The sequence below is a fragment of the Punica granatum genome, chromosome 6, assembly GCF_007655135.1.
Source record: "Punica granatum isolate Tunisia-2019 chromosome 6, ASM765513v2, whole genome shotgun sequence".
In the NCBI taxonomy this organism is placed as follows: domain Eukaryota; kingdom Viridiplantae; phylum Streptophyta; class Magnoliopsida; order Myrtales; family Lythraceae; genus Punica; species Punica granatum.
The window spans coordinates 17,574,883-17,585,773 of NC_045132.1; the positions used below are offsets into that span (position 1 = coordinate 17,574,883).

The 10,891-nt window shown below is 40.0% G+C and overlaps 1 protein-coding gene across 1 annotated transcript; it reads right to left on the reverse strand.

The window, feature by feature from the left end:
- Positions 1 to 5,068: 5,068 nt before the first annotated feature.
- LOC116211874 (probable beta-D-xylosidase 2) lies at positions 5,069 to 9,560 on the reverse strand. Its single transcript, XM_031546402.1, has 7 exons — positions 9,101 to 9,560; positions 7,653 to 7,931; positions 7,356 to 7,525; positions 7,164 to 7,261; positions 6,725 to 7,075; positions 6,215 to 6,628; positions 5,069 to 5,995 (listed from the first exon to the last, which is right to left on the reverse strand). The coding sequence occupies exons 1-7, from the start codon at positions 9,512 to 9,514 to the stop codon at positions 5,397 to 5,399; spliced, it is 2,325 nt and encodes a 774-aa protein (XP_031402262.1). The 5' UTR covers positions 9,515 to 9,560; the 3' UTR covers positions 5,069 to 5,396.
- Between the last annotated feature and the right edge of the window lie 1,331 nt (positions 9,561 to 10,891).

Below are 10,891 nucleotides of genomic sequence, written 5' to 3' on the forward strand. Positions count from 1 at the left end.
AGTCCCATATGGAAAAGTTGAGAGGAAATCTACAGGTTTATAAGAGACAAATGTCTAGTAACCCATTTGCTTAAAATTTTGAGTTGCGGATAGACCCGAGTCCGAAGTAGGCCTGTGGATTCTTCCTAACAAGTAGTATCAGAGCCCAAGGTAACGATCATAGGGAAGTGCACACACTATGCGTGGAAACCCACACCACACTAAGGCCCAAGTGTGGAACTCGTGGCTAGTAAAGGGCCTAACAATTGGTATCCGAGTCCGAACGTGGAAGCCTGGCTCGAAGTCCTCCACATAGTCGAGAAGGGGGAGAATTGTTGGGACGGTTTCTCTCCGATATGGAGAATGGAGAGTGTAGGTGTTGAAGATAGTCCCACATAGAAAAGTTGAGAGGAAATCTACAAGTTTATATGAGACAAAAGTCTAATAACTCATTGGCTTAAGCTTTTGAGTTGCGGATGGGCTCGAGTTCGAAGTAGGCCTATGGATTCTTGGCTTTAATCCATTCACTGTCATAGGAATCTTAGCTGAGGACTATCATTTCGGATAGACCGTCACCCATGTTTGTATCCATGATTAGTGTAGAAATACTAATAACGATGGAGTAGTGAGTCTCATGTTATATCGAGACAGACATGTGGACACTTATAGAGATAAGTCAAACTGTGACGCGCAGATAATATTCACGTGATACTTTACTATTGTTAATGAATATTATCCGAACCATAATAGTGCATATAGTTCTTAAACCTGAGATTGTACGGTTATCTTATACATGGGTAATTAGGATTTGCTTCTGCTTATATACTCGTACTAAGCAATCTGAACCATAATAGTGCATATAGTTCTTAAACCTGAGATTGTACGGTTATCTTATACATGGGTAATTAGGATTTGCTTCTACTTATATACTCGTACTAAGCAATCTGAACCATAATAGTGCATATAGTTCTTAAACCTGAGATTGTACGGTTATCTTATACATGGGTAATTAGGATTTGCTCCTGCTTATATACTCGTACTAAGCATAAGTATTCGACAGACGGTGGTCCTAGTAAGTTGTGTATAGAGGTAAGCGTGTAGTCAAGATGAGATTCATTAACCTGAGTAAACGATAAAAGATCCTATGGGTTTGAGTTATGTTCTTGATTGGAAAATCCTTGGTCAAGGTGAATGGACTTAAGTAGAAAAGAGTTTCTAGTTTAAGTTCTATATATTGATATATTAATAGAAGGTCGGAGGTTCCATATGATTTGCTATAGGGTTTGACATTAACTATGATCCTAACTAGATCGAGATCTGCAATAAAGGGACTTGAGAGCATTTGATATATGGTCATTGGTTCATCAGAATGTCTTAACTGCACATTCGCCACTAATTGGATTATCATAATATATTGCTAGGTGTCACTCATGATCTTTAGGAACCAAGGGCATTCTGGGAATCGTGCTTTTAGTTTTGGAAAGGATTCCCGATAATGTCAAAGTGGTTGACATTATAGTCTAATTGACATTTAGTGATAAACCTAGTTCTTCACACACAGTAGAACGCGTTTGAGCCAAGAACTAATTGATTCTAATTCAGGCAGTTAATTAGTAATCAATTGTTGGATTAGACTTGGAATATAGTTCCAAAGGTGTTAGCACATCCAAAATCAAATCCAACATTGAGGTGGACTTGTTTAAGGAATTATTATATTCAATATAATAGTGTCCTTAGATAAAAAGTTACAATATTTATAAAACGTCTATATATTAGTAAGTGCATCACGATTTTTCTCTTTTTGGATCAATGTGAGTTATGAGATAATTCACGGGTGCAAACTACCTAAGTCTTTGGGACTTATTTGCGAATTGTAATTAATTCTGAATTAATTATAATTGGCAAATAATCCTAAGGGCTAATTGGTGAATTTGTATACATACATATATATATATATATTTATATTAGATATGTGTGTGATATACAAACATGGATGGCCGAATCTGTGAAGCCATTCATGTCCAAGAGAGAAAATTAGGGGGGAGGTGCACGAGTGAAAAAGGACAGCCTGAGTCCATCTCTTGCTCACGGCCGAATGAAAGAAATTGTTTCTTCATTGGTCATCCGTTGCACATGGAGTTCACCGCCTGTTCTACCTTTACTCGAGAGCGTAGTTTGATCGTGTGGACGACCCGTGGAGACTAGTTTGAGTCGAGGAGGAACAACCCCTTGGCGAGAACGCATTCGTGTGGATGAACTAGAGGTCGAATACCGGCTTCATGTGATTATTCATGAAGACGATTACTTGGCGGTTTTGTGGGGATTTTGCGAATGAGGTAGTTTTTGATAAACCCTAATTGGATTGTCATGTTAACATTGTTTAATCGTGGCAAAGGAATATCACGGAATAAGATTCCGGATGTCGATCCTACATTTATGAATGAATGTAATTTTAATTTATCATTTATTTCATTAACGTTACATTTTTGGTATCATTTTGTTTCACGGCCAACCAAACGCAACATAATTCTTAATATTATCCGGTTTGGAATCAATTCTTATGAAAAACTAGACGAACGGCCAGCATATATGTGCGGGTTAGAATTGTTTATTAACAAAATTACTGTTATAGGTTCTCTCATTATAGCCTTTATAAAAATGATTCTTTTTCATTCTCATGCATATTTCTAGTATTTTATCGATAAAATCTCTCACCTTGATATGACTAGCGATCTAAATACTTAAACGGATATATATAGTGTGTTTGGTTTTAGAGTTGAGTTTAGTTGAATTTTGATTTTAATTGGATTGTAATGATTGTATTGTTGAATTATGAGAAAAAGTATAAAAAAGTAATGAATAGTTGAGAGAATTTGATATTAAAAATTGAATTTAATATAATAGAGTTGTATGTGAGTTTATGTATAGGATTCATTTTTTGACTTTGAAGAGTTAATTTTTGTTGTGTAATGAGTAGAGTTAAAGTTAGAATTAAAATTTATTATGAAATCAAATGGAGCAATAAGTTCTTCCTAATTCAAAATAATAATAATCTAAATGAGTATATTTTACTCCATTCATAAAATAATAATAAAAAATGTATCAAGTTCCTTGTATTACATAACTATCTTTTCTCAAAAGATAGAGAGTTCATTAGTTCTTAGAACAGATCTTTTGCTAATATAGAACCATCTCCCTCTAATTTATATACAATATAATTTAGTCATATCAAGATGATGGGGGTATTGTCCTTCCAAGATAACACCTCCGTAATATCTATTTAGGATACTAAAAAAGAATTTTTTTGCTCAAATTTCTCTCAACAACAACGTTCATAGAGCCAAAAAATGGATTCTCTCTCGAACATGGCACTCCATGAAGTACTTAATAATCAAATTCAATCTATTATAGACATAATCTTGAGTATATGACTTATTTCATAAGTTCGGATCTTTTTTATTTTTAGAACTGAGGTGGCAATACAATAATGCACATATTGCCACGTTCTCATTGGTGGTGGCACATTTCAAGTGTCCTTCTAACTTTTGTTATTTTATATTAGATTAGATGATTTGAATTTAGTTTACATCCATTCGGAATTCAATTCATTTCAATTTTCAATTTACTGCTAAAGGTTGACAAAGATGCATCCAATGATTATCTTTTAGACTAAAAGAATCCAGTATTTGGGAATTGAGGCGACCTCTATAGTCAGATCGCCGCTTCTCTCGATTGGTGGCGGAGCAAACCGTACCGGCCTGACTGTACAGACCCGATAGGCTTGATCAAACTCAATCCGACTACTAGGCCCGACTGTCCTGTCCCAACTACCGACCCGACTGGCCCTTCAACATCGACCTTATTGTTCGATCTTCCTCCTCACCTCAAATGATGGCTTCTCGTCTTTGGCTCCTTCGCCTTCCACACGACTGTATCCCCACCCTTTACGTCAAAAGGTTGTAACTCTTGTCTTTGATAAATTGAACCTCCGCTTGCAAAATCGACCTTTTGTGGCTGGCCTATTTGTCGAATTTCTGCAAGTCCCAGCTCCCCTATTTTAGTCACTGGTTTGAATCGATCAGGTATCCTAACTAATTTGATTTGATTGTCTTGATTGATAATCACTGGTTTGAACCGATCAAATAAGCATGGTTGCTTGGTTTGATTAGCTAGGGATGTGTCTGTTTAGGAATTGGTTCGATTGATTAGATCTAGAGTTTTGACCTGTGAAGTGTTCCTGCGCCGAGTATCAGTTCAAGACCTCTCTTAGCTGTGCTCTTTTGTTTCTGCACAATAGCAGCTTTATATAGTTTGGAATTGGCTCTACTACCAGGCATTTGCTGGGGCCATATAGACTTTAGCTCTAAGAGGTCGAAAACGAACATACAACAAATGGAAGGAATTCTGCAACTATATATGTGCATATTGTTTGTGCTTTGTCACGTTATGTTTTCCTTTGTAGTGATTTCGGTGATCTGCTGTATTTCCTTGTTCATGTAATCTTTTCTTGAACATTTTACTTTGTACTCGTTTTTATTATAAATGGACAATCATTGATTGCCGAGGGAAAAGAGAAAAAGAAAAAAAAGAATCCAGTATTTTCATAACTATAGAAGTGTTTGCCACTTCCAGTTTGATGGGTACGCTTACCGCTTATTATGATTGTCTTAGCCCCAACATTACAACCAATGGCTCGTAACCATCGGTATCGGTAAGCAGTTATCACACTTCTAGGCTCTAGCTGGAAGATGGACACTCTCAACTGAGATGTTCGGTGGCCGGAGTCCAACACCAGAAAGCCGTGTCTTGAAGCCATGTCTCGACTGAGATTTCTTCACATTTATGAGGAGAGGCTCTGGCAACTTAAGCTAGTGAAGACTTGCCGACCAGGCAGGGACATGGCAAGTAATCTCGCCAACCTTTCGGCCCTCTTGCAAGTGCTCTCTATCAGAATGGGGAGCAAATATGAATTGTTGCTCATGATGGATCGATCACACACTTTGCACAAGTGACATAATGTTCCTTCCGATCCGGTCAACAAGACGATAAAAGATGCCGCAAGAAAATGTTCTGGTCGAAATCGGAAACAAAAAAAATCTAAGTTTGCAATTGCAAACTTGGCATTTCTATTCCTGGCGCAAAGCCCAAGTTGGTAAAACAAGATATGGGAAAGGAAAGAAGGAGGAGATTGAGATTTAATCTTCCCCCTCATCAAATGATCAATGTAGATGTTCTGTCTTACAGAGCTTCTAATTCTTACACTTTCAAGGAAGAACTATTTCTTTTTTCTCTTTCGGGACCCATCAACAAACAATAATCCTATACAGCTTGCGAAGCCCGGAAATAATGCAGGAACAAACTCCCAAGTAATTACCAGAGATTCAATGCCACGGCTTCAATCGATCAAAGAAGAATGTTCAAGATTTGATCACCCCAAGGATCGCCGCTTGAAGAGACACGGAGTGACTGATGTCACCAATATGGAGGTTGTGCTCGCCCATTGGGATCCTTCTGATCCCCGAACGGTCCACCACACTAAGGTACTTGCAGACGTGAATGTTAACCCCAACCCGCTGCAGGCCCCCAGCAGGGACATGGACCCTCTCGAAAGCCACTAGCTGCCTGCGCGGGGCCCACTGTCCGCCCGGCGGCCTGGAGAATACCAGGACCGTGTGGGTCCCGTCCCTCAGCCCGGTGTTCTTGACATCTATCTGTAATCCCAGAGACAGCCTACTGCATCTTGTGTGGGTCACCTTAATAGCCTTGCCTGAGACAGATGAGTTTGAGGCCCGGTGCCCGTCCAGGGGGACAGAAAAGACGGTGGGGGCGCTGGCAATTGTGTGGGTGAAGCTCGTGTAGGTCAATCCGTGCCCAAATGGGTACACGACAGGACCTTCGTAGAACCGGTAGGTCCTTCCCGGGTAGCCCTTTGATGGATTTGACCGCATTGCCATGTCTGTCATTGGCAAGTTAGTGAGGTACTCTTGCGGGTACCATGTCATAGGCAGCTTCCCTCCTGAACAATAAATCAACAGTTGAAGAAAATGTATCGGATTAATTACAACGATGAAAATAACCAAAATGTCGAGAAATTTCTTTTTCTCATTCTCATTTTGTCGAGGTCTAGCCTTCATATGATGGATCGTTTGACACTTCGGGGCATTTTTACATGTGATTATCCGCACCGGCAAGCATAAGTTTTACTGTCTTATACAAAGGATGTAGCACAATTTACCTGGGTTAGAAGCACCATACAGGATATCAGCAATAGCAGCACCACCAGCCTGACCCGGGTACCCGGCCCACAGGATCGCACTGATTTTCGGGTTGCCCTTTGCAAAGGACACGTCAACCGGCCCTCCCGACATCAGGACCAGTACCACAGGACCCTTTGAGGCTGCAGCCACCTTGCTGACAAGCTCCTGCTGGCGGCCTGGGAGGAGAAGCCCTGCCCTGTCCCGAAACTCTGCCTCAATCGACTGGTCCAGCCCCATCACGAGGACCGTTGCATCAGCATGGGCAGCCGCATCGATGGCCCCACCAAATAGGCGATTATCGGAGCATGCCACATCAGCGCAGCCCCGCTGGTGGACTGTCCGGGAGTATCTTCTGATTCCTTGGAGGGGAGTAGTGTACCCGCATGCCACACCTAGCAGATACAACCATTAGATTAATAATCTCATGAATCAATTGTTTGCAATGCTATGGACCAGAAAAGAAACGTAGACATGATCCGCTGCTTTACCGGCATAATTTCCGATCATGGTGACCGTTGCGTCGGAATTGGGCCCGATGACGGCCATAGTGCGGTGGTGGTGGGCTAAAAGGGGGAGGATTGGCCCTTCATTTTTCAGGAGGACTATGCCTTGTCGGGCTGCTTCTAGTGCCAGCTCTTGGTGGGCCGGTGTGCACACATCTTTCGGGCCAAGATGCCCGTAAGGCTGGGTCGACGGCTCACCGTCGAACATACCAAGCCTCATTTGCACCGTCAATGTGTTCACCAGAGCACCGTTGATGTCAGCCTCCTTCAGTAGGCCTGCACTTACGGCTTTTTCGGAATGCAAACCGAGGAATGGCCCACAGTCCAAGTCCAAGCCTGCAAAGACATCGTGTTTGCAATTGTTGTTAATGTCTAACAACTATGAGCAAACTAGAATAAACAAACGTTACACCCCAAAAAAGACCTGCTTTAATTGCATCTGCAGCTGCTTGCTCTGGAGTTGATGTGAAATGTTGTGTGCCGTAAAAGACCCCGACTGAGTCACAGTCCGAGACGATATACCTGTACGGAAGCCAACATGTATCGAGCATCGTCTTTAAAAGGCAAGTTATGGTTGTTTGCAATTCGTACGATCAAGAAGGTTTACTAGACACACCCATCAAGTCGCCATGCACCACGCACAGTTTTCCTAAGGAGATTTGGGTCAGCACAGGTCGGGACTCCATTCACTTGGTTGTAGGAGCACATAACGCTTGCGACTTTGCCTTCCATCACGCACATCCTGAACGGCACGTCGAATGTGTCCACGATGTCCTGCTTGCTCACCTGCTCAAATCAATTGGCTCACTAACTAATATTCTTTTTTTCTCCCAAATTATCAGTATCCTCACTTATTAACTGAATGAGCATGCACTGGCATCAACAAATATTTCTAGCTAGGCCCACAACTCACCAGAGCATTGAAATGAAAGCGGTCGAAGCCGTTCCAGTTGTCGAGGTCATAAGCCGTAAAGTGCTTGCAGCAAGCCGCCACCTTCAACCGGTCACCGGCGTTCCCCTGTAGCCCCCTCACGTAGCTAGCGGCATATTGACCGGCTAGCATGGGATCTTCACCGGGGGTCTCCTGTCCACGGCCCCACCTTGGGTCCCGTAGTATGTTGACGTTCGGGCTCCAAAATGTGAGCCCGGCCTTTCCACCGTTGTACATCGCCCGGGCCTCGTCCGACACAGCCTGCAGTTTGCCAAATCCGAAGAATTAAAATAAACTAAAATAAGTTCACCAAAACAATAAACAAAAATAAAATAAGTTAATTTAAAAGAAAAAATTTTAAAAGGTGTCAGTGTCAGAGATTTGGGGATGGGACAGGATAGGATATATTGTGAGCAAGTTGCACAAATTGTTTATTCGTCAATCATGCATTTCCCTTGAAATTGCTGCCCAGTTCATTGATTGACAAGAAAAGGATAAAGGAAGGGATAATTGAGCTTTTTAGTTCATTTCGCTTTCTTTATGCTTTGCCTTGATTAGATATATCTAACACAGGCAGATGCAGACGGCATTTTGTTAGAACGAGATTAGCACTAATCTTGTTTCATCGATAATGCAAGATCGTTCGAAAATGTGTATGCATATAGCCTTAACTTTGACAATGTAAGTCGAAGAATGATCTTTTTTCTAGAAAAATATTACCATTAGATCATGACACTTGAAAATAGATCTATACATTGCAACGCGGATAAAGTTTAGACACGTTGATTATGTCTTTTTAATAGTTAAATAGAAGCAAAACATATAGTCAAGTTCCATATTTTCAAAGATTTGAGCTATTACGCCTTAATCCACCCAAATATAAAACGTCAAAATTCCCACTATAGAAATGTTTATTTGTTTATATGGCCAAATAGACTGCGCAGAGTTTCAGACCAAAGCATATGAGCATTGCTATGCACATCACACTATTCTCCAATAGCAACTGTTCCAATCCCTTTTTCAAGCCAAAAACAAAAAAAAAAAACAAAAGAACTGTTCCAATCCCTTTTATTTTATTTTATTTTATTTTATTTCTTACCTTTTTGGATAAGTATTTTCTTTATTGCCTTGATTTTCACAAAAAAAGGAAAATCTTAGTTTAATTATGTTTCTCGGAATTTAGTGTTCGGAAACACTTCGAAAACGCAATAAATATTCTCTTTTTTGTTATGAACGAATGAATAAAAAAATTAGTGTCTGTCTTAACATTATATATGGTACATCGTTACGTCATCACCCGTTAATAACTAATTTACGAAATGGACTAAAAGTGTTTGACGAACTAAACATTTTAGTTCGATAGACATTATTTTGATTGCTGAGGACAAATAAATGGCAATGTGAGATATAGTTATGTGATTCGGGCTAACCTGTCCTATGGCTTCCCATAGGGAAGCGTTGAAGGATGCCGCCGTAGTGATGACCTGAGGGAAGCTGGTGGCAGCTGGGAAGTCTCCCTCGAACCGAGTCCCAGATCCCACGTTTGAGACCCCATGGAGGGCCTCCGACCACCACTCGTACCCCTTAATCCCGAGCCTCGGGACGGCCGCGGCATTGTCCACCAACAGCTTGACCTTCTCCTGCAATGTGAGCCGTCCAATGAGGTCCCCCACCCTCTTGGGGATCGGCTTCGAGACTTGACAGAATGGCAAGTTCCGGGTGTTTGGGTCCCTCGGGTCACACGCAAAGGGGTCACGAGCTTCGCCCATTAGCCCGTCCGAGTGAATGAGGACGAAAAGGACGAAGAGGATGGAGAGGGAGGAGGGACTGGCAAGTTGGCCCATTCTTTTTAATTTGAAAAGAATGTTGATGCGAGGGTGAAAAGAAAGGAGATGAAATTGACGTATATATAGATAGAGATGAAGCTCGAGATCATATGGGAATTGAATATGATTATTATTATTATTATTTGTGATAAGATAATGGACAGAGTTTGTTCCTTTGAAGTATAAAATTTAAAGTGAAGTTCTCATTGTGGGCTGTAAAGCAAGTAGTTTGATTTAATGATTCACTTCATAATTGAGCCTACCAGCCAATGTTAATCTTGACGGGTAAGAATAGCAAAATTATACTTGGAAAAGATTTCAAAAAAAAAAAGTTTGATAAGTATATATTCCCAGTTGATTTGTGGGTCTAATTTTCTATAAAGCTAGATATAAAAAGATCTTTTTAATATTCTCTAATTTTAATGATGCTGGAAGAAGCTCATACATGCTTAAAGTTAAAATCAGTAGTACCAAAAATTTTACGAAGAAAATTGGTAATTAAAATGGTATATTGTTGGTCTAAGTAGGTCGGTGCTCAAGTTTAGATTAATTTCAATAAATAAGCTGATAACAAAATGTATTCTAATTTAAAAAGAAAAGATTTATTATCAAATAAAAAAAGATTTATTGCAATTATAAAGAGTTTTACTACAAAATTTAATTTATATAGATTCTTTGGTAGTTTATAGTGTGGTGGCATCAACTATAATAGCGTGAAAGAGAACTGATTGCTTTTGAATATCAATAGACCATTTTTAAGAAGGACAGCATACGTTACCTTGAACTCCACATATTGATTTTACTTTTCAGTATTAAGCTCGAGAAAACGACGAACTTTTCTCTCCTTTCCTTAAACCTAATAAGATAAAGCCTTGTATATCATTGGGACCTTTATATTATTTCGAGCTTTTTCCATGTAAGTTGTCAAATTAAATGTGTCATGTCAAAATTGTCAAGTCATAGATTGGTTAAGGACGCCAAGAAATTGGGGATGGCCATTGGATGTTGGGAATGTCAGTGCAAGCGAAAGATGTTGGTCCCACTTAGATTAAGAAATTAATGCATGTGAGGGTAGTTATCTCTTATATCAGGTAAAGTAGATGATCATCCTACTTGACTTTATGTGCCCCTTCCCCGATCAATGACAAAACTTCTCATCCTTCAATCACTGGCAAGCACCAACAAACACCAAAAGGATTAAATCGAGAGATTGGAAAATGCGGTGTCTAACTTCGTATAGTTAATATCTCGATCGTGTTATCAGTGTGAATTTACTTATTATATACGAGCTAATTTTTTATCTTATGATATATCATTGAACTTGTAGAACTGAATTAGATACTCATAAAGAGGAGTCTGACAATATCAAATGCATAAGTGATCTTATGCAAGATC

Bases quoted from the DNA above. Each gene is read 5' to 3' on its own strand.
- LOC116211874 (XM_031546402.1), bottom strand. From the start codon at position 9,514: ATGGGCCAACTTGCCAGTCCCTCCTCCCTCTCCATCCTCTTCGTCCTT. The intron at 7,932-9,100 runs GTTAGCCCGAAT...GGCAAACTGCAG, and splicing joins TATGGGAAGCCATAGGACAG to GCTGTGTCGGACGAGGCCCG. The intron at 6,629-6,724 runs GTAAAGCAGCGG...TGTATCTGCTAG, and splicing joins CATGATCGGAAATTATGCCG to GTGTGGCATGCGGGTACACT.